We start from the raw sequence: 24728 nt of genomic DNA, 5'->3' as shown, positions 1-24728 counted from the left end.
GATTTCATTCCTTGGATAAAAAAAAACAGGTTCAGTAATACCTTCAAAACAGGGTTGTTACATTCAAAGCAGTCTCTTATAAATGTAATAATAACAGCAGGCTTCAGACGCTGTAATCTGCTGCTGGCATTGTCATGTTTAAAATTGCCAGCATTAAAGAGTCTCTTATGTCCAATTGTATTACTCCTGTGAGTCCAGGACTGAGTCAATCTCCCTGAATTCTATAAAGCTGTGAAATAAATAAATTAATGCCAGTGTTAATCTTGCATTCTGTTATTTTACAAGCCAAGGCAGTCTCGTGCTCTGCCATCTGTTGCAGCGATGGTTTCACCTTTGTATGTATGTGTGTAAGAAAAAGAAAAAAATGAGAGAAAGAGAGCGAGATAGAGATACGTAGGAAAAATTTAAGCAGTGGACAAGTGGGATCCAGTAGGTTCTCCAGGGAGACCCAGCTGCTGAGCAGATGTGCACAGTGAATCGAGTAAACTGAGGAACCTGAGATTTGATTAATGATGATGAACGGAAGGAAGTATGTGATGGATATGACAGGAAAAGGCAGAGATGAAGGAGAATCAGGGTAACACCGCAGACCCCCCCACCCCCCCATTAATTCACCTTCATACTTTGTGTCACTGTGTTATCCAATTATTCTGCACATACTCATTTTGTCTTGTGTATTCTTCTTTCTCCCTCTAAACAGACTTGCCTATCTCTCTACAGGCAATTAATACAGCTTCCCAGAACTCTCTAATTACGCCTTTCCACACAAGCCTCTAGCACCAGATTACTGGTAATTATGATTGTATCTGGCAAACCCTTTATGGTAGTATTATGTGTGAGCATCAATAGTATACCATAGCTGACATGGATGTACATGTACATAAACATGTACTTACAGATTGTATAGCTTCATATAACCACCCGTGACAATCTCGTTATAATGACTGGAACAAAAAAAACCCGGAAAAAACGTACATTTATGAAAACATATTTATGAAACATATTCATATTACAGATTTACACTAAACACGAAGCAAGACTTCAGGATGTTGTAACATATGGTTACGCCTTTGCAGTTCTGTAAACTGTTGGCTTTAATGACCAAGTGCGCGCTTGAATGTGAGCAAGCCTGACACCTAGTGGTGATATCAGGAATAATCCAATTTTTAGTAAACACACAAAGCACACAAGGTGTTGAATTTCATAAACTACACATTAATAGTTAGTTGCATTGATATAGGTAGCATATACTGGAAAGTGGCAGTATTAGAGCTAAAAACTCCACATAAAACACCATAAGACTGGAGAACATGCACACATGCATGTGTAAATAATTTTTTTTTTTAAAGCAGTTCATTTTGCTAATAAAAAATAAAAGCAAACGTATGTTTGCTTCTGACAAAGAAAGTTATGACAAGAAAGTTTTAGAAAGTTGCTTTTAAAAATCACAATTTCCTTAAAACAAAGACTGTATTGCCCATATAAATCCAAGCTTGTACATGCTTATGCAAAATTACAATTTCTGAAACTGGTATACTTTTGCTTTCAACTCATGTATAAAGCTTGTTTGCTACAAAAATCACTATTTTGAAAAATTCTCTACAATATTGCCAGGTCAGTTCATTGTTTAAAAAAAAAAAAAAAAGAAAGAAATTCACACTGTACATTTGGTACTATACATAGACTGGTTTCCCACTTTAAAACGCAAAAGGGTCCGTCTTTCCTTTTGAGAGTACTCCATTACAAATCTAGAATAGGTCTTTGCTCTTCTTTAATTTGAGCTGTTTCCAGTGGGGGAGAGCACTGAACTCTTCCCGCGTCATCTCCAGAGCAGTCTGCAACAAATAAACAAACGTTGGGATCTAAACATGGGCGTTTTAATTCTATCATCCTAACCATCCTAAACTTCATGGAGTAATGCATAAAACATACACTAAATGGTTAGAAGTATTAGGACACGTCTTTTCCAGCCATATGTGGTTCTTTCCCAAACTGTTACCCACAAACTCAGAGGCACTCAATTGTATACGATGTCTCTGTATGCAGTAGCATTAATTTTTTCTTTTACTTGAACTAAGAAAGCCCAAACATGTCCCAGCATGACAATGCCCCTGTGCTCAAAGCCAGATATGGTGTACATGGTTGAAGTGGAAGATATGAACAACTTTAGGATGAATTAGAACACTGGCTGCACACCAGGCCTACTCACCTCATCATTACCTGACTTATTAATGCCCTTGTGGCTGATCAAACATCTACAACTATACTAGAAATGATAGTGGAACGTCTTCCCAGAAGTATAGATGTTATTATAACAGCAAATTGGAATTAAATGTGAAACGAAAAAAAAAGCATATACAAATCATATGGTCAGGTGTCCATCAACCTTTGTCAATATTGTATATTTATGCCAGACTTAAAGTAGGGTGGAGAATTGAAAAAAGACATTTATAAAGCCAGGGACATTATACATGGTCACCAAAAATAAAAATTACTGAGATGAAAATAAATGCAGATTAGATTTTTTTTGTATACCTTGAAGTCTTTGTCAGACAGGTAGAGCTCAAGGTGCAGAGGGTCCACTCCCTCAGGCAGAGGTCTGGTGGTCAGCTCTTCCAGAGAGTACTGATTCTTACTCAGTTTGGACAAAGCATCCTCTACCAGAATCACCTTATTCCCCATACTCTAAATCAGCACACACAAGCGCACACACACACACACACACACACACACACACACACATATGAACAACTAAATTGAGAATTATATTAAACAAATAAAGAATTCTTTGTGGTTTCTTGGATTTAGAAAGTGTGTGTGTGTGTGTGTGTGTGTGTGTGTGTACCTGCACTGGGATGCTGGGATCTTTCTCCCAGTATGGGAAGATGTTAGTGAACGTGAGGGGTTCAGCTCCAGCTAAGATTAGATAGGCTGGCGGGGGTCGCCTGGAGTTCTTTGCTGAAAATATATGCACAGATACTCAGTCATACAAGGAACGAATGGTACTTAGGGATGGGGTTGTTTATACTGTGTCACGATAAACAAAGAATTGTTTTTAATTTATTCGAGTAATGTCCTTAACTGAAATCAGCCTTTTTCTTGTTTATAAATACCGTAATTTCCAGACTATTAAGTGCACCCATATATAAGCCGCATGCACTGAATTTGACAAAGATTTTTATTTTGAACATAAATACGCCGCACCTGTCTATAAGCCGCAGGTGCCTACATTGAAACTAATGAACTTTACACAGGCTTTAACGAAAGACAGTGTCTGTAACACGGCCTGTATCTAAACAGTAGCCTACCAAGAAAGTCATTGTTCACTGTCTTTCCCCTTCCTTTCACAACTATTACTCTCAAGAGTTTATCTTTTGGCATCGTCGTGCGTTTAAGAATCACCATCGGTGAAGCTTTTCTCCCGATGCCGTGCAGCTCAGAACACAGGTGAAGTGTGTTTTTTCATGCCCGGTTGTTTTCAGCGTGACGAATGATTCGCATTTCCTGTAGACAGTCCGAGTGAGCGGCAGGTCAAAGGTCAGAGGAACCTCATCCATATTTATGATGTGGTGCGGCTCGATTCAGTGGGAGCGCATCTGATTTAATATAAAGAGTTTTATTGGTTTACCTGAACCCGTTCGGCAATTTCATTGGTCTAATGTTATGGGGTTCAGTTTTTTGGCATGAAGTTTGTGAAACCGGGAAAAACCCAGGAAACATCCATAAATTAGCCGCTTCGTTGTTTAAGCCGCGAGGTTCAAAGCGTGGGGAAAAAGTAGCGGCTTATAGTCCGGAAAATACGCTAGATGTTTGTTATTATTAAAACATTATTATTATTAAAAACTATGGTCTGCCAGATAAAAGTCCAGCACTCACTTAATTCAATAAAGCAGTGTAATTAGTATTGTACAACCAATGTAGCCTAGTGGCGACAAAATACCCATGATGCACAGAGTTGTTTACTTTGATTGGAGTACTTTCACATAAAGAAGTACTACAGGCTAAAACGGTGACATCTGCCCAGAATTCTCCACAGAGTTATTACAAATTTAAGCAGTGGAATAATTGCCTTGTAAAGTAATTTCACAAGTCATGTGTTCGACTGAGATGGATTGGAGTTTAAGGGACCGTTTAATAGTTATTAAGGGACTGTTTCTGACACAGTGTATATTAATCCATGCTGTTTTTTTTATAAGGTGGACTTAACAATGTAATGATGATCTGTTTCACGACTAACAGCACAGTTTCAGTTTTCTCTCAAGTGGGTGGAAAAATGATTTGGAAAACTACATTCAGCAGGTCTTAATTATTCTAAATCGTTGATAGAAAAAGCATCTAAAGTAATGTTGTATAGGCAGAGATCTGGTAGAAACTTTATTGAAATGCTTTGACTGTTGACCTTTGCAGTACTGCAGGGTCGTCTCCATGGCGCACTTCCTTTCATTGTCCCAGCGGATTTTAGCAGAACCTGTGCACTCTTCATCTTCTGGTTGTTGGCCTTGCCACAGATACACCTCCATCCTGTTATCCAGCAGAAAGAGAGCTATAGACAGAGGTAGGAATCGAAAGATGGAGAGAGAGAGAGAGAGAGAGAGAGAGAGAGAGAGAGAGAGAGAGAGCAAGAAAGTCAGAAAGAGAGAGAAAGAAGGTGAGAAAGAAAATGTAAGAAAGTTGGTCGCCGTTGGAAAAGGTTAAAAAACTAAAATGGCTGATGAAATATAAACTGTACTTCATACTCAAAACATGAACAAAATTAATAGTTGAATTTTGAATATGAAATCCTTCATACATGTAAAGGCCAAATGTTTGTGGACACCCGACCATCACAATGTGTTTTGAACCTATTATTTCAGATTCAGTCCACAATCCTAGGAAGGCTTTCCAATAGAGTTCAAAGTATGTAAAATACAATATTGCCAAGAGGCTAATGTTAATGTTGTAAAGCTTTTAAATGTTAAAATTAAGCAACTGGAAGGGAACTAATTAAATTGGGCTACAAGCTACTCAACATGCTTGCTAAAGAGGACCCTAACAATGATTTCACCTTGTATCACCTTAGGAACATGATTTTAAGTCAAGTTTATTTCTATAGCGCTTTTCACAATGGACATTGTCTCAATGCAGCTTTACAGAGTTTAAGAATCAAGGTGAATGATGTGTATTTATTCCTGATGTGCAGCCTGGGTGATTTTAGGTGTGGAGGTCTGGGGTGCACTCAATGATTTCATTTGTACCCAAAAGTGTTCAGTGAGGTTGAGGTCAGGACCTTGTGCAGGACACACCAAGCTTGAAAAAGCATGTGTTTCTACGTTTTTAAACAGAGGAATTTAAGATGATTTCTATTGTTCGGATTAAGCAGCAGTAGCTTTAATGTTCTTTGAGGAAATCTAGACCAGAGTAGTATTTCATGTCAACTAATTAAATGTGTATACTTAGTTTCACCATAGTTCACAAATGTATTAATTATATCCATTTTTTCTTTCAGAGGAATCTTTTTTAAGGAACTTTAACCATTTATTAACAAGAGGAACCTGTGCCCATTCAGGAGAATTACGATGAAGTTTGAACTGCAGCTTAAATACAACTAATTTGTGTGTTATATAAGTGGTCTGTGGGAACCTGGTTGAGGAGTGGAGTAAAGGTTCTCCTGCAGAAAAGGCATCGCCATCACAGAGCCTGTCACTCGTGAAGGACTCAGCTGTTCTTCCCCTTCAAAGGTTCCAGAACTGGCACTGAGGCGGTAAAGACGCGGTGTAAAGTTGTATTTTCCTCGATCTAGACACACACACACACACACACACACACACACACACACACACACACACACACACACAAAACAATTATGATTTGATGTATGACTTGAAGTTCTGGAAAAATAGGAGTAATCTGAAGCAAAAAACAATGTTTGACATTTAAAAATGGGTCTGCACATGAAAAACATGCTGCAGTTTTAGGCTGGAAAAAAGTTTTCATCAGATAAGTTTACCTTGCAGCATACAGTCATAGGCTTTCCTGTCTTGCTGGCCAAGTGCATCCCAGAACTCTTGCGGCTCACTGTCTTCTTCTATTTCCTGCACTTTCAAATTTAAGTTTCTGTTTAAGCCGAGCTCTGGGGGACAGCTGCACACACACACACACACACACACACACACACACACACACACACACACACACACACAGACTTGAGATTTATTAAAATACTGCAACTTCACATTTGATGATTGTGTGTGAGTGGGTAACCTCTTATGACTCACGTATTTGTGAGGCGCTCAACAGCCTTCCTGGCCACCTCGTGGGCTATTGGTTGAGCCTTACAGCCCTGCCACAGGTACAGCTGTCTCTGGTGTACACCCAGAAGGAGGAGACATCCCCGAGAGCGCAAGCTAGCACTGCAGCACTCCACCTCGAGAAGAGACGCCTCCACTGCTGTCTCACCACGTACACTGAACAGCCTCCAGTTACCTGATACACACACACACACACACACACACACACACACACACACACACACACACACATATATATATATATATAAAATCTTGACAGGAGTGTTTAGCATTTTGGTAATAAAAAAAAAAGGTAAATTAGCTCTTCCCCTCATTATCCTGCTTATAATGTGCTATTTCCTGTTGTACATTAGGGAAATACAAGGTTTTGTCTTTGGATTTTTAGGCTGATTCACAGTCCAAATATAAGATAGGAGGTGTCGATTCATTCCTGACATTATACATTTAGCTATAAAATCTGCCATAACCTTTTTTATAATTCTACTGTACTGCATGCAAATCAAGTTAGAAAGAACTCATGTGAAACTTCATTTCCGTTTATTCCTTGTTATCTTCCTGCCTGTGTTGTAAAAGTGTGGTAAACTAACCTGCACTTGTCACAAAGAGGTAAATGGGATTTCGTTAACAGTGTGCGAAATTAATATATAGAGATTCAATTCTAAAATCTGAACGTAAATTTCAGGGTTATATGACTGAATATTTGAAATTTAAAAAAAGTTGCCATGTAATCAGTCAATTAAAAAAAAACAAATTATCTCTCTATGAATTTAAATTTGCAGATCTTTGTAGATTTACCTGTGTTTTTAGCACTGTTGTCTCTGGAGCCTTGGTGAATGATTAGTCCTCCACTGAAAAGTTGGAGGAAACAGGGTGGTTCTTTGCCCTGTGTAACGAGGACTTGTGCCCCCCGCTGGTTACCCAGCTCCACTGTCATAAGAGCTGACGTGCCCCGCCCACTCACACTTGACTTATGGCCCTGCCAGAAGAAGCAAGCAGTACGCTCTCTGCCAGGCCCTGCAGCACTCAGCTCCCCTGGCTTTTGTCTTTTGCCCACTTCACACACACACACACACACACACACACACACACACACACACACACACACACACAAACATATACACACATACATACACACAGGACATTATAAAGAAATTCTCTAAGTGTCCATGCTTTCAAATGAAATAGAAACTCAGTTTCGATCGTGACTCACTCACCCACACTGGTGATGGAGTACTTCCAGCGAATGACGTATGTGTCACCCTCATGCAGCTGACCCACGCTCTCGGCTGGGATCTCAAAATCATCAAACTCACGAATGTGCCAGGCGTCTACAGCTACCGTGGCTAATTGAGCCTGGCGTCCATCTTCTGTACTGACCAGTCCATAACCTCTCTGCACATCTACACCCTCTAAAGCCATTTTCAGAGGAATGTCTCCTCCATCCAACAGAGCTTTGACATCACACGGCTTCAGGTCCGAGTCCTGAGTGGCAGCGATGTGCTGGTGTACTGGACTCTGCACGTACACACAAGAAGCACAGACTGCACATTACACACCCTACATGAGTAACTGTATAGTAATTTTGACCACAGTATTCTTATCTTATTAATTAAACACAAATGAATGAGATAAGTTATACCAGTCATTGTTAGAATTAAATACTGGTGCTGTTAATTACATGCTTAAAAAGTGAAAGTTTCTTGTACTTACAATGAAAAAAAAAAACACACAACATAATACAACATAAACACAACATAATTATTGAGTGAGTGAAAGAAAATTAAATGAACCGTTCATTATTGGATATTTTTGAGCCGCAGGGAGCCACACTGACAATCCTGTAATAGTCATTTCTCAGACACCTTTGTGAGAGGTGTGTGAGAATTGGCAGGACGTGTGTACACATACATCATATGCCAGCTCAGATACGTCAAACAACATGACACTTCAGCTTTAGGCATGAAAGAAGTCTGACCCCATGGTGACAAGCAGTCAGTCATGAGAGAGAACAAGTGAGAGTGAGTATGAGTCTGTTTGTTCTCTTGCTAAGCAGGTGAGGTTGCCAAGTATTTGTTCGGTAATTTAGATAATGCATGATAGTCATAAATGTTGTACCTTTACTCAGTTTTGAAGCTGTTTAAACTTAAGATAATGATAGTCTGCAAAAGGATAGCTAGTCATGCTTTGTGAGTGAACTTAATAATTTGTTATGCCATGAGTGTCCTTAAGCACCAGATATGACGGTTTTTCCTGTTTGTTGTATTTTAGCCAGTTAGAGCTAGTGAGACAGCTTTTCATCAGAGATGCATAGACCACAGTATAAAGGAATTTCATCGACACCAGCATGGTGTAGCCAGGATTTTAACTCATATATTCAGGTTATATACGAGCGCTATTTGAATATAGACATATTGCTTTCATCTTTTTATGTTTGCTTATTTAGTCTGAAATGATCACATTTAGCTTAAACGTTCACCCTCCCTGACTGATATTTGTCATGTGATATGTCAGAAGTGGATAATTTTTTATTCCAAATTCTTTCAACTGAATAAAATTTGTAATTAAAATCTGAAATAAGAATGATTTTTCATTAGAGTCAGTACTTTATAGCCCTACACACACTGTGGTGTAATATTCCATTGTGCCTGTGGGTGTAACAGTGTGTGTCATCATTTACAAACCCTCACCTTTACCTCCTCCACTGCTGGCTCCTCTTTGATCGATTTACGCTCTGCCCAGTCCAGGAACTTCTCCCGGAACAGAGCTGTCTCATTATGCTCTGAAAGCCTTCCAAACAGAGCCCAACTTGGCCTGCCCTCACCTTGTCTACAATCACACACAAAGGAGAGACAGCAGGTGATAGCACACAACTAGAAAACAATTTAACTTTTTTTCTGCTCAATGTTATATCTGAAGTCACCAGATGGGGGCAGTACTTTATCAGCAGCATGAGTGATGCGGAAGGTAATGTAATGTTTCGACAAATCTGTTCTCCAGACGTTCCATTGCCGGAATTTGTGAGCTATGCGATACAACTTTCTGTCCCAATGACTCCACAAACTGAACTTCATGCATAATGATAATGATAGTGGTTAGTGGATTTGAAAGGGTAAGTAGTAATCAAGCAGATAAATAAAGTTATGTCAGTTGGAACACATGCTACAACATGAAACCCAGGAGAAGGATGACTCACCGAGGAAGATCCTTATTGGCTGAGGAGGTGTCTAGGGGGTGGACACTGCATGTGCTGTAATCATAGCCTCCGATCCAGAGCTGTTTGCCCAGCTGCACTGCCACCTTCCTGTCACTCAGAGCCACATCCTTCCCTGTCCACACATACACTTCACTGCCAAAATCAAACACCAAGGCCTGGCTCACACACATACACACACATGCAAAAACACACACACACACACACACACACACAATAATCAGCGAAACAAAGCAGTGAAAAAGTCATAGTTGTAAACAATAGGACTGTGAAAAATCATACAGACGCAATGAATTTGCTGAAAGAGACGTCTGACCTCTTTGGAGTTGAGCAATGCAACACTGGGAATGGAGGCCCAGGCTTCATCATAAGGCACCAGCTTGTCTTCCACCACCCTATAGACACCGTTCGCCTCCACGATGCCACTCTCATACAGTTCATCTTCATCTGGATCTCCGGCAGCTAAACACACACACACAATTAGTACCGAATTAATACTACAATGGCCTCCTTAAAGCACTTAAAGCACAAATTTACATTATACACTATATGGACAAAAGTTTGTGGACACCTGACCATAAGATTCTTTGCTTTTGATCCCATTTCACACTTAGTCCATACATGCTGTTACAATAACCTTCATTCTTCTTGGAAAAATGTTCCACTAGATTTTCTAGTGTGGTTGTTGAGATTTGTGTGCATTCAACTATAAGAGTGTTAGTAAAGTCAGGTACTGATGTAGGTTGACTAGGCCTGGTGTGCAGTCAGCGTTCTAATTCAACCCAAAGGTGTTCCATATGGTTAAGGTCAGAGCTCTATAGCAAGTCACTTATTATCTTTCACTCTAACCCATGCAAACTATATCTTCATGGAACTCGAAAAGAAAAACAAACGACAAGTAATGTAATGTTTGCCAAAGTCCAATTACTAACTATTATAATATAAACCTGTATAATGCAAATCAGTCTGCTTACTTATGTTTGTCTCTGATTATGTTGGCCCCAATTATTTTCTCTCACTGGCTGAATAAATGATTTAGCAACACAAATCCCTCCCTGGTTCTCCATGTGTCTTTGTTTTTGTTATGCTTTGTTTGTTCGTCTCCACCCCACACCCTGTCAATGGTCTCTTGCCTAATTGTGTTCACCTGCTCTATGTCAGTCCGTGTTTACTATGTCTGTGTTTGTGTTTGTGTGCCATAGAGTTTCTTTGTATAATGGTTGTACAAAAATAGCATAATAAAGCGTGCATGTTACAAGTATTTCGATTTCAAGATTCATTACAATTATAGATTCCGATATATTATACATTTGAACTATTTTATATGCTATGCATGGGCTGTGCTTAAACCACACACGTTTCAATATACTTCTCCAAAGAGTCCACAAACATGAGAATATGCATTCAATAGCATTTTACACTGAAATAATGGTAAGATAATCAGTATGATGCATTGATTTTCACTTAACTCCACCATGTGTGCCAAAAAGCTCAGCTCTAATGAGAGCTTATTGTGGCTGTTACATCCTTTAAGTCGATCAGTCAGCACCTTGTACACGTATGAGTGTGTTTACTGAGTGTGTAATGGCTGTTCACAATTCAGCATCTGCGTTCCATATGCACATGTTTGCTGTGTCTGTTTGAGTGTGCATGCCTGTTCTTAGCACCTCTGTATTCGGTTTGTCCTCCAAGAAGGTTCCAGAAGTCTTTGGCAGTGCGACTGTTTGTGTTGATGCCCTCCTCCAGAACAGTGACTTGTGGTGCTTTACAGCCGAGGTCTCTTTTAGCCTGGACAAACTGTGCCATCTCTGATGCCTGTTTCACACACACACACACACACACACACACACACACACACACACACACACACACACACACACACACACACACACCCACTGTGGGTAAGTGCTAATCTAAAACACCCTTGAAGCTTCTGGTGTGACTGATCCAGATGTAAAATCAGCAAATCAAAGAAAGTAATAAAAAAGACTATGAGCTTCACTTTACCCTTCAAACTCTTTAGGTAGGATTTAGCAGTCTGTTGTGCAGCCCGAAAGTAAAACCTGTTTATCACAACAATGCAGTGAATATGAATTCAGGCTATGCTAGTACCTTGGCCTTCTCTATAACGTTGGCAAACTCCCCACACCACAGGAAGCAGTGATTTGGGGTGATTAGTAGAAAACAGTCACCGCTGTTGAGAGAGCGGGCTGTGGGCTCCACCAGACGCACCTGGACATGCCTGCGCCCTGCACACACACACACACACACACACACACACACACACACACACACACACTTTTTAGGTTGTTCTATAAACCTTTGTATTACTCTAGTTGTATTCTGACTCTTACTTTTTTCAGGAACACAAAAAAAAAAGCAAGTACTTTCAAGATGAATAATTTTACTTTTTTAAATATCTCACATCAGCAACAAGACAAAAAAAGGGAAGTATAATGATTCTGATGATTCTGAAATCCTTAACCTAACAGTCAGTTTGTAAACTATTACATTTTACTGCAATACTGAAAAGTGTATTAAGACCACTGGATGCTGCTTAAAAAAATGATAATGCTTGCTGTAACATAATAAATAATGCTGTAACAGCCAGTAAATATAATTTCTGTAAGCTAGTAATTATTTAATACTTTTAAATAGAAGCTGCTGATATGATTTATGCAGAGTGCTGAATGCATCCAACATATGTCGAGTGTTGACTGCATCAGCATATTTGGCATGGCAGTAGGAATCTAAAATACATATGCAAATTAAACAAATTGGAAAAATAACAACATTATGCTTCCTATCAAATATAATTAAGTCCACAGTGTATCAGAAAGCATATCTCAGGCATTTATTCAAAGTAAGCCATGTTTTAAACGTTGAAAACATACGTATGCATTTGAAGAGATGTGGAATAAGAGCAGGGAAACAAGAACATATTAACCTTATTTACTGTTCTAAACCTTTTCTCATATAAACCTGTTTTGTTTACTGGTTAATTCTATTCTTCAAATTCTATTAAAGGTTTTATATATCAGTCACTCCAAATGTCACGGCTGTAGACTTGGCTCTTTTTCATTGTGTTTGGATTTGAGAAAGCCCCAGCTGCTCTATTCTACTCAGTGGAAGCTGAAAGTAAAAGCTAATTTATGTTTAATGGATCCGCACCGGGCCGAAGGGTGTTGAAAATAGTGCCAATAGTGCTGCTTGTGCTTTTATTCACAGGAATTGCGCAACATTTCCATTGACGTTTGTAATTGAGTCTGTGAAAAAACCTGAACTAGAGTCAAAGAAATCTTTGTGAGGTCACGTTTGTGACAAGTAATGTTATATAACTATATATATACATATATATATCACCTCAATTCAGCTCAAGCTTTATTGTCATTCTTTCACATATACAGTACTCAAAAGAACTAAATGTGAGTGAGTTACTACGAAGCAAAGTGCATAGAGAGTTTTATATATATATATATATAACAATATAACATTACTTTGGCTCAACTGCAGCTGAAAAGGAATGAAACTACAGCCGTGTTTGTAAAGGATGCACGAAGGTATGCTGCAGTAGCAACCAACCTCCGCTTCGTGTCGGGTGGTACTTCATCTTCCAAAACTGACTAAATTAATAAAATAACAACTGCTATAATATTCTGCCCATTGTAATATCACACACAAAAATAAAGAAGTGTAATAAGATTTCATAGATTTTTAATGAGTTTTAATAAATAATTACAAAAATATATTTCCTTGACTCTGGTTCATGCTTCTTCTATTTTTTACAGAGAGAGAGATTGTGTGTCAATTACGTGCCTTTGTGTTATGACTTTTTTAATAATGAAGATGTTGGTGGTGATTCATTGTTTAGCTTTTTAATTTAATTTCGCATTCTGCAAATTCAGCTTGTATCTGAGCTCGATTTTTTTAATTGCAATATTAATCATACATGCAAAAATGATCAAGTTAGCTACTTAAGGTCATTAGGAAATAGACAGTAGTTGTCTCACTGTGTATGCAGATGTAACTGTATTCTACAGCATTCATTTAGAATGGTTATTAAACTGATCAGAACTACCTGTGAGTCCAAAGATCTGAACACATACCATTTAGAATCGAGTATTCAGACGGTCCACGGTATAAATAATAATATACCACCTTCCATTACCTTCTAGGAATTTAACTGATTTATTGAAATGAGGTATTCTAGATTTAAATTTGGTCTTGACAAAGAGATACAAAACTAAACAAGTACAGTAATCCCCCATAAACAAAAAAACACCCAACGGACGCCACCCCAAAAATGCGAATTTTTTTATTGTTTAAGCCGTAAATCATCCTCCCACACACTTTAAACACACACAAAAAACATTTGCAAGAATACAGCATAATGGATTTTGTGTAAATTCGTAAAAATACAGTACACTGTATCCCATTTATAGTGAGTACATGTACTGTACAGTATATAGTTCTGTAGTAGCGTAGCCTATGTGTAGTGTTTCTGCTTGTGTATTGGTTGAAGTGTCCTATGACGTCAAAAAAGAGGCTGAGTTGAAGATACGTCACCACATTCTTTACTTTCTGTACTGTACTGTATTAACATTTTACTTAATTTTATAATTAATAATTATATTTTTAGGAATAAATGTCAATGTTTCAACATAAAAATCCATAAAAACAATTACCAATAAGTTTTTTTGGTCTATCGTGCTATCCGCAAGAGATCGGGAAAATCAGTGGAACAAATTATTTATGTGGCAAATGCAATTCTGCGATAAACACGAGATTCGAACCGCAGTAAAGTGGGGGATTACTGTATAAAACATTTATTAGGAGTGTTTGTTGTTTAGTATAGAATGTACTAAATCTCAGCTCATGTCTTCCCACTCAGTTATTCATCTTTGCCCCTCAGTGACACCCACCTTTGATGTGGATGAGCATGAGCTTGTGAAAAGGCACAGCGCTGTTATTGGTCACCACTTCAGTGGACTTAACGCTTCGCAGGTTTACATTCTTAAAGTTTTCTTTACTTGCCAATCCAGCCAAGGCACAACCAGCCAATCTTGAGTGTTTGGCCACTAAGAACACATAAGCATGAGGAAAAGAAACATATATTTAACGTTATTAAACAAATTATCTTTAAATAAATTCATTTCATCTCATGTGGAAAGTATTCAGTGGGTGAAATGTGATTTAAAGTCTTACTCCTCTCCACTTGGATCCTATTGGACTCCACGGTTGCTATGTTGAGTCTCTGCTCAGTGTAAGCCTGTCTCAGGTCATTTCGAGCTGCCAAGGCACGTAGCGGGTTTCTTGAGCCTTTTGTGTTGCGGGAGGGCCTTACTGCCCGTCTGTGCTCTGCTACTGATGTGGTTAACCTTGGGGAAAAAAACCACAAACAACTTGTGAAAAACATTAAAATCAGACAAAACAAGAAGATCAAACAAATTACAGTTGTGTTCAAAATTATTCAACCCCCAATGCTGTAAATGGTTTTAGGGAATTTAGTGTACATTTGTAATTGTATTCAGAATGAAATCCTACAAGGACTTCTTAAAGAACCATATGCAACTAAAATGACATCAATTAGTTTTGTAATACAGTAGTAAATGTTTCTTTTGTGAATTCTTCATTGACATAATTATTCAACCCCTTAAAGACTACCACTCTGAAGAACAGAGGTTCAATGAAGTGTTTTCAATCAGGTATTGAAAACACCTGTGGATATCAGGGAGCAGCAATAAAGCCTAATAAGCACCAATTAGGCAGCTTTAAAATGACTGTGATACTCAGCTCCTTCTAGACATTTACTGGTGTGGTTACAAACATGGTGAGGTCAAGAGAATGGTCCAGGAAGACAAGAGAACAGGTGATTACTCTTCACAGGAAGGGCAATGGCTATAAGAAGATTGCAAAGATGTTAAACATACCAAGAGACACCATAGGAAGCATCATTCGCAAATTCAAGGCAAAGGGCACTGTTGAAACGCTACCTGGTCGTGGCAGAAAGAAGATGCTGACTTCGACTGCTGTGCGCTACCTGAAGCGTAGAGTGGAGAAAAGTCCCCGTGTGACTGCTGAGGAACTGAGAAAAGATTTGTCAGATGTGGGTACTGAAGTTTCTGCTCAGACAATACGGCGCACCCTGCGTAATGAAGGCCTCCATGCCAGAACTCCCAGGCGCACCCCCTTGCTGTCCCCAAAGAATAAGAAGAGTCGACTGCAGTATGCCAAAAGTCATGTGGACAAACCACAGAAGTTTTGGGATAGTGTTCTGTGGACTGATGAAACAAAATTAGAACTGTTTGGGCCCATGGATCAACGCTATGTTTGGAGGAGGAAGAACAAGGCCTATGAAGAAAAGAACACCTTGCCTACTGTGAAGCATGGCGGGGGGTCAATCATGCTTTGGGGCTGTTTTGCTTCTGCAGGTACTGGGAAGCTTCAGCGTGTGCAAGGTACCATGAATTCTCTTCAGTACCAGGAGATATTGGATGACAATGTGATGCAGTCCGTCACAAACCTGAGGCTTGGAAGACGTTGGACCTTTCAACAGGACAATGATCCCAAGCATACCTCCAAGTCCACTAGAGCATGGTTGCAGATTAAAGGCTGGAACATTTTGAAGTGGCCATCGCAGTCACCAGACTTAAATCCGATTGAGAACCTCTGGTGGGACTTAAAGAAAGCAGTTGCAGTGCGCAAGCCTAAGAATGTGACTGAACTGGAGGCTTTTGCCCATGATGAATGGGCGAAGATACCCGTAGATCGCTGCAAGACACTTGTGTCAAGCTATGCTTCACGTTTAAACGCTGTTATAACTGTAAAAGGATGTTGTACTAAGTACTAAGATTGAATGTCACTTGGGGGTTGAATAAAACTGATAATGATGTGAGCTCAGAAAAGACATTTGTGGTTATTTCATTATAAATGTTATGTTATATTTGTCTGACCTACACGTGCCTCTTTGATTTAATTGTAAGCAGGATGACTGAATGATCATAATCAATGTCAAACCGACCAAAACAATCAATTTCAGTGGGGGTTGAATAATTTTGAACACAACTGTATAAGAAACAGAAGGATTAAGGTAGAATTACCAGAATATATACAAAAAGATTAAATAAAAGAGACATTACTGTAAATGAAGATGTAGCTTACTTTGGGGAGTCAAACTGAAGATCACTGAAATCCTCCTCTTCATCCAAAAGCAAATTTGTGCCCAGGCTTGTGGGGGACATGGACTTGAAAAAACGCTGAAACGACTCGTCATCATCCAGGGTCATCACCTCCTTCTCCTTCTCCTCCATCACCTCGATGGTAGAAAGTTTACTGCTCACACCTTCAGGTATATTTACATATGTCAAACATTTGCTTAGATTCTGTCTCTTAATAGAACAATACAATATTGTCTGAGAAATAATTTTATATAACCTTTATTGTGAAGTTTGTCTAAAAAGGACTCCAGTTTGTCAAGCCTCTTGTCGCCCTCAGCATCAGGACGAGTGGAGATCTCTGCGGAAAACATCAATATGCACGGAGATGAGCTATAAGGTCATCCAAACCTCTTTGTTTTCTTTTTGTTCATATGGGATAAATTAGTTTGTACTCAAAAATGATAAAACAATATAGGCGTAGGGTAAATTAAACAAGTTATTATCCATCTATTCTAATTTGCTCACACAGGGTCTAGGAGTGCCTGGAGAACGATCCAAGGAAAATCAGGACACAGCACATGGGAGAGGGTGCTAACCCATCACCGGGCACATTCGAACACTACAGATACATTTAAAAATGCCAAAGAGTTTACTGCACATGTTTTTGGATGAGGGAAGAAAACCTGAGTACCTTGAGGAAACCCCTAAAACAAAGGGAGAACATTCACATTCTAAGCAAACAGAGATGTAGCAGATTGAAACCCGACGGTGTGAGGCATACATGGTAAACTCTAAGCCGCCATTCCCCCATATATTAGTTAATATATATACACTATATAAGAGTTTGATATTGCAAATTATTATACAAGTCCTCAGATTTAAACACAAAGTGGGCATGGCTCTAAACCAGACAATTTCCTGTAATTAAACCAGTAGATTGGTTTGCACTTGCACAAAATATTTACAATATTTATAGTACTTTCCTTTATTATCCAAAATATAAGCAAACTAGCAGTTTTATTCAAACCACAAAATTCCAAACTAATTTAACACTCATATTAATTAACATAATCTTCAATTAAAACCCATAATACTATTTGTTTTGTGGGAACATAAAAAAAATAATAAAATAAAAAAAACACCCACTTTTTGTTTGTCTGTACAAAATATATTTTGTATTTGGTTTCATCTTTAGTATCAACGTTTTACCTTCTAAGGGTTTGACTGGTGTGCTGTGGCTTGCTTTCTTGCTGAGGATAATAGGCACATCATCTCTATTGGGGGATACAAGACCTAGTGGGAAAAAAAAAGATGTAATACAGTCAACTAGTGGAAGCAAGATTGGATATGAAATCATCTCAGTGTAGCGTACTGTGGACAAAGTAAACAAAGCCAAGATCTGGATGAGTGTGTACCTTTCTTGGCCATGCGTCCAGCCACAGAGAACTGTGTGGAGTCATTGAAAGCTCCTTTCCCTTTGGATTTCCACTGCTCTTCCTTCTCCTGCAGGATTTTCATCCGTTGGGCTAAGGACATTTTTGTCTCCACTTCATTTGAAGCTTTCTGCATAGAGAGAAAGCCAGAAAGGAAATATATTTACATAAAATCAGAATATGTTGTCAGATTTTGTGACACTATACTGTGCCTCCAATAAAGTCATTCACCCCTAGTTAAATATTAAATTTTCTGTACCAAAGAGCACAGCTACATTTGGAAATTATGCTGCCAGACATGCATGCATGTGTTTTAGCTGTGTGACATAAATTTCTCTTAATCATTGCACTAATGAGTGCTCAGAAAAATGATTTGCAGATAAGAAGAGTACTACCACTGAAATTACATTCTACCATCAAACTGAATTACCATGGATGCATGTACAGTATAATAAATAGAACCCTGACACTCAGCAGACATGCTGCTGTTATAAAGAATGTAAATTCTCGCTTTGGTCTGTTATCCATTATCAGTCACGCAGTCCTACTAATTTAGAGCAAGACATTTCTATTAGCCTTACTTTTTCCGTCTCTTCTTCTCAGTCGTAAAGGCCCCCTTGTGATAATAAATGTCTGTCCAAGGAATTTATGATCCCTACCATGGCAGCGTCTGGACCCATAAGGGAGGAAACCATACAGCGGATATCATCCAGGGGTCATTTTCATTAGTGCAACAATACACTGAGTGGTTAAAACTGTGTCAAATTTTTTTGGGGTTTCAGAAATAATTACTGTTAATACTCAAGGCTCTTTCCCACCTGGTGTAATAAAGGCAAGGGAATTTTTGGTTTAGACTGAATGAGCCAGTGTTCCAATAGACACATGGTAAAACACATTACTTCATATTGACTCTGTGAGAAAAGCCAGATGAGTATGACTGTGACCCAGCAGAAAACCGTAAAACAATTCAATTCACTTCAATTCCCCCAAGAAACTTCATCATGAGCCACAATCCCTCAGCAGGAATAAATTACTAGCCTGTCAACATTATTCAGTCACCACCAACATGAATCAGGCCTTTCAGAAATAAGGTCCACATGGAATAATATTCACAGGTAATGCACTTCTTGAGACGACCCCTCAGCCCGCAAGCAGGAAAGAGATGGCGCTCCAGGGCCCAAGAAACGCGTGGCCCGTGCCCCTCAACATCTGGAACATTAGAACATGCAGTCATTGCAGGTGTCCTTGGCAATGCCTGAGCGAAAAAAATACATTGAGCTTGTAAATTCTTGTATTTAACGATTCGAGCCTTGGGATGAATTGTATCTGATGAAGTTTGGGGTGCTTTAAACAAGCATACGTTAGTCTGCGCACATACACATGAAAGTAAAGAGTCGTTCTGGAGTCAATTACACCGGGAAAATTGCTGTTAGTGACTTGTGTGAAAGAGAGTAAAAACAAAAAGCCCCAGAGCCTCACAGGAAGACAGCATTTTCCCTAGAACTCATGCTGAGCCACAACTAAACAATATTCCATTTCCATTCCCAGAGGTGAAGTTATCGTCAAAGAGAGGCATAATAAAAAAGGCTTATGAGGGACATCCAATACCCTTTAAACAATACCTCTCTAAACAAATGGGGATGACCAAACCCTTATGCATGTTGTAATGAATGAAAATATATGAACAAGACTGGGATTATTTTCAACTGAACTCATAAAGCAGATCTATGGAAAAGAAAAAGAAAATGGCATGCATCATACTCGTAGACGTGCAAAGAAAAGCTGCGTACAAGCATCAAGACAAAAACATACAGCTAAAAACTCACCTGATGATAAAGAACTATAGTCTAAGCAGAAGCTGAGAGGGAGGAAGAAGAGAGGACAGAAGATTGAAGTAGGAAATGCAGATAAACATAGACTGTAGAGGCAAAGAAAAGAGGACAAAATGTCAGAAAGGCAGCAAAAAGAAAGCAAATGCATTATGTGACATCTTTGAGAAATTCTCAATAGCTTCTAAGAACCCAGTAATTCAGTAAGCAAAGTGGAAAAGCTCAATAGCAGGTGCATGTAGATATCAGACTGAGCTGTTATGAGGTCACTGTTATGTTTCTGGAGCTGATTTTCTCATAAGATGGTGTTACCTCTGGGCTTTTACTCGACCCTGTTTTAGCTGAGTCGACACTTGTCAAATTCCTCTCCAGAGAGCTTCCACACAGGGAGAATGAGTGTGAGAGAGAAATAAAGAAGACGGATTTGTTTCTGATTAATCTAAAGTGGAAGAAATATTGTGGAGGCATATGGCTCAGACCTCCTGGACTTTGACAATTTTCCAATTACTTGATTCATGTGAATAGCTGCAACACAATACGTCCTAAGGGAAAAGGCTTCGGAATAGTGATACATCATTTCAGTAAGTCATTTGGTACGAAGTAAATCATGTAACATTCTGTCAAACTGCAAACACTAGTGTATTGCCTCTTGTTTTTGTTTGTTTTGCACTTGATCACATCGAACAGCAACATCAATCCATTTTCTGTCTGACTGTGAAGTTGTAATCCTGTCTGAATGTGAAGTTGTAATGCTAGCAGATAGACAATGCCGTCTATACAGGAAATGGATGGCACAGAGACAACATATGCTTTAGAGGAAGCATCTGATTTTTCTTAGAATCTTTTCCAAGCAACTCCAATATAATACCTATCCATCCTACTCAGTTTAACACCCAGTGTTTTCCTTTCCAACCCCTTGTATTGTGCACAGACATTTCCTAGTATACACTGTACAGTTTTGTTCTAGCAGAAAGCCTGCTTCTAACCCACATGATACAATTATTCCTACTTGTTGCTATAACTTGATCAGTTATACATACATCAAGACTACCCATTCAGCATTTTCAACATTGTTGCCAAAGAGATGCACAAATTTCTTAATTCAGTTGACATCAGTTCACGACATTTAGAAACTCTTTTTGTCTGACTGCAAATTGCAAGTAAAAAACATGCACTGCACAGCAGAATTACATTCAGTAACAAAAGATCATGTCCAATAAGGAAGCTCAGCCACTGCAGCCCCTCGGTCACCATAGACACACACAAACATGTTAAATTAATTGTTCTAATTAAAAGGCTACAGAAAGCAATGAATGAGTTTCAAGCCAATCTACAGGCAAAATTTAAAGATCAAGATTCACATTAGTCTCCTTTACTGTATATCTAAATTTGTACAAACTCTTGTAAATTACAAATACTTCTCCAAACTAATTGGATTTTCATAAGGATCACATTTCTTGTGTTAACTCTCTTGCAAACATTTAATGAGTAAATCAATTTGTATCCATCTTAGTAAACGAGGCCAACCTTTTGGCAGACTACACAAATTTGACCAGATTGTGAAGTCAAATCAGCAATAGTTCAGACTTAAAATCAGGCTTAAAAACAAGCACATGCTAAACTGATTTCCCAGACCCTAATACATATAAAAATGAATAGTCATGCTGGAGCTAAATTATATTACATAGTAAACATTCAAATGGCAAAATGTTTTTCTAAAACTGCCACTGCCCAAACACAGCAGTGTTTTAAGAAGTCTCTATAAACTCCATATACAAACGTTTTTACTGTTGCCATATCTAACATATAGTACATTCCTCATACTGAGATAGATAGTTTCATTTAGTCAGAGATATCCTCAGCATCAGGCTCAGCCTGGAGAAGAAAGCCAGAGTCTTACTGGCAGGATTACTAGATGAAAAACCATCAGCATTTAGGTTAAAGTTCATCATTCCAGAGTCACCAATGAGTTTGAGGTGATAAGAGCTTAAAGTTATGCTTTTGAAGCTGGGACTCAGCCACAAAAGAAGTGAACTGCAAAGACAGATCAAAAAGACTGGGAAAATCAAGTGTTGTTTTGCATGTATAAGCAAGTTTTGGTATATGGAATTTAGGGATCTAAAGTACATGTGGCACAGATTCAAAATATGAGAGTGAATCTTTTTTATGTGCGTGTGTGTGTGTGTTACAGGACAGACTGCCAGACATACATGCTGACATTATTACACACAGCTCGTGCACTGGGCTTTTCAGTCATAACTGCACACAATATACTGATGCAATGAAGTAGGATATTTTGTTAGACCTACATCAGACCTGCTATCCCAGAGAAAATATGTTCTAAGATCAAGTTATGCTAAAATAATAGCTGGTCTATAGCACGACACCCATCACACATACATTAGTACACTTACTCACACCTAGGGGAAATGCTTCAGAGAAGCAGTGAACCCAAAACTTGAATGAAAAGCCAAAAGGACCCATGAATCCCATATTAAGAACTATACTTGGGACCTTGCGGATATATAATCTTTTATAGATTTTTTTAATGATCATATATTGTGTCACATATTTCATTAGCTGAGTTGGTAATAAAAATAGCTATATATTTCATAATGTAGGTTGTAATGTAAGTCTAAAAGGTTAATAAAGAATGTGCAATGTTCCATTAAATATTAGACTTGTTCATTCAGTAGCCTCATTCTGGCCAGCTGTGACTAAATTAGAAGGTCATTGAAATCACATGTGTTTCATAGAAATGAATAGAAACACAATGACTGCAGTGTAAAAAGACACTCGTTGCTGTAATGGTTCTCCTTGAGGATTCCTCAATGTGTGTCTCTATAGTAACATTAGCTCCAGTAAATGACCCAGTTTTTTGGACAATTGCAAATCCTCAGCTGTGTGTACGTATGTGTCTACCTTCTTCTTCCATGCCTTCTCAGAATCCTGCAGCTGGCTGAAGCGGTTGGCCAGGGGCGTCTGGACCACGTCGCAGGCTTTGGTTTTCTTCAGTTTACCGCGCCAGTCTTCCTCAATACCGGTCAGCTCAGCCAATCTGGCAAAAAAACGAGAACAAAAGAAATGGTGCAGAAGAGTGAGATTTAAAAGTTTCTGTTGTAAATGTGAATTTTGGCACTGTGACAACAATTCTAACTGGAAAAAATTGAATTAACCTCCCATCATACCTCTGGTTGAAAGACGAGCTCATGCTGCCGTCCAGACTGCTGTCCAGCTCATCGCCGTCCTCAGACGTACATAGAGAGGGTGAACGGGGATCATCACTGGAGCTGCTGTTTCCCCTCTGTATGACCTTCATCCCACCATCCACCTCTGTTTCCTCTTTCATTTCTTCCGTTTTTTCCTCCTGCTTTTTCTCCTCATTGTCTTTGCCATGAGATTCAACTCTCTCTGGCACAGGCTCGGCCTCCAGGCTGGCAGAGTGACTCTTCTTTAGGATGCCTCTTAGGCCACGTGAATCCTGCCTTTGCAAGCCTTCTGTGGGAGACTTGAGCTCCTGCTCCTCGGTCTTTACAGTCAGAATGGAGCTTGACTGGGGCTCCTCGCTAACGTCTGTACACATCTTTTCACAAACCTCAAGTTCAGTGACCGAGTCCTGAAAAATGACCAAAAACATGACAATTTTTCAACTTTATTGTGAACTGCTATTCATCATGATTCTCTATGTATATATATTTTTTAGCCTTGTTGATTCATACAGGACTTAAAAAATCTCCAGTAATCCCAAATTAAATTCTTCTATTAAAAAGTAATAAAACCTTATTCTCAGGACCAGATTTGAGTTCCTCCCGCCCATAACTACACCCTTATTATTACAGAGTAGCTACTGATTAATGAATAACCCAATAATAACACCGGAGTTTAAGTACTTATGGCTTATTACATGTCCACTATCTCTGTACAACACATGTTTTACTGGATATGTTCCTGTGATCTTGTCATGAATGTTCAGTAGGACAAAAAACAGATCCTGCAGTTTAGCTCTCTGTGTAGAGTTAAAGAGTGTGTTATCTGCCAGAAGCACACCCCCCTCTCCATTTCCTCCTTTCAATAGCCCCCAGATTCCCCATCCTGCCCTTCTGCACTAGCCAGAGACAGAAAGAGGAAGAGAAAAACAGAGCTGGGGCCTGTTTTATTAGCAGCTTCACCATACACACACACACCCTGAGGACAGAGCAAGGAATGCAGGAGCATGGTGACCCTGAGGCAGAGAGAATGAGACATGAAAAGAGAAATAGAGGGATAGGGATGAGGGGAAAATACTATTATATGCATTTCTGGCTTCTCTTCAGGTTTTAGCATAATCAAATTTGATCAAATTATTACTTCAGTGTAAAGCCACAAAACCGTGAAAACACAATGTGAATCGTGTATGACAATTCATTTCACTAAACTAGTGGTGAACTGGTAAAAGGGTACGGTTAATATGTGTGTTATGTATATATAAAATCAGTGGCACAATACATCCCATGCAGGGCTAAAAATTAAACTTGATTAAAAGCCATGGACCAAGATTTAATGTTGCATGGTCTGACTCCATTTGTAATAATTACAAATAAATAAATACATAGGAAAATGCACTGTAAACTGTTGCATTTAAATTTTGAAAGTTTTCTAGTTCAATGAAACATATAGTACAATGAAAACATATAAACAAGCCTATTTACAGTGCAATAGCAATACAGCCACATACTTGTAAGATCAGTGACCTTTAAGCTGATCCTTGCTTTTTTTTTATTTTTTTATTTTTTTATTTTTTTAAATTAGCCTATCGACAAAGTCAGCATGTT

General features: G+C 38.8%; 1 protein-coding gene across 3 annotated transcripts in view; it reads right to left on the bottom strand.

Annotated features, from left to right (window-relative positions):
- Window positions 1–972: 972 nt before the first annotated feature.
- The window catches only part of svild (supervillin d), a 53420-nt gene continuing 29664 nt past the window's right edge, over window positions 973–24728 (bottom strand). For all 3 annotated transcript variants that reach the window (XM_046853570.1, XM_046853572.1, XM_046853573.1), the window contains exons 7-28: window positions 23106–23533; window positions 22840–22975; window positions 18071–18218; window positions 17865–17948; window positions 16933–17013; window positions 16660–16840; window positions 14704–14876; window positions 14421–14576; window positions 11611–11747; window positions 11166–11313; window positions 9815–9960; window positions 9481–9656; window positions 8975–9113; window positions 7502–7802; window positions 7083–7340; window positions 6255–6462; window positions 5987–6120; window positions 5620–5775; window positions 4400–4543; window positions 2846–2958; window positions 2536–2685; window positions 973–1835 (exon numbers count right to left, since the gene is read on the bottom strand). In XM_046853570.1, the coding sequence (XP_046709526.1) occupies window positions 1749–1835; window positions 2536–2685; window positions 2846–2958; window positions 4400–4543; window positions 5620–5775; window positions 5987–6120; window positions 6255–6462; window positions 7083–7340; window positions 7502–7802; window positions 8975–9113; window positions 9481–9656; window positions 9815–9960; window positions 11166–11313; window positions 11611–11747; window positions 14421–14576; window positions 14704–14876; window positions 16660–16840; window positions 16933–17013; window positions 17865–17948; window positions 18071–18218; window positions 22840–22975; window positions 23106–23533 (3684 nt within the window). In that variant the 3' untranslated portion in view covers window positions 973–1748. The remainder of the gene's footprint in view (window positions 1836–2535; window positions 2686–2845; window positions 2959–4399; window positions 4544–5619; window positions 5776–5986; window positions 6121–6254; window positions 6463–7082; window positions 7341–7501; window positions 7803–8974; window positions 9114–9480; window positions 9657–9814; window positions 9961–11165; window positions 11314–11610; window positions 11748–14420; window positions 14577–14703; window positions 14877–16659; window positions 16841–16932; window positions 17014–17864; window positions 17949–18070; window positions 18219–22839; window positions 22976–23105; window positions 23534–24728) is intronic.

The sequence above is a fragment of the Silurus meridionalis genome, chromosome 7 (genome assembly GCF_014805685.1).
Source record: "Silurus meridionalis isolate SWU-2019-XX chromosome 7, ASM1480568v1, whole genome shotgun sequence".
In the NCBI taxonomy this organism is placed as follows: Eukaryota; Metazoa; Chordata; class Actinopteri; order Siluriformes; family Siluridae; genus Silurus; species Silurus meridionalis.
This window is presented reverse-complemented; position numbering and strand designations above follow the sequence as displayed.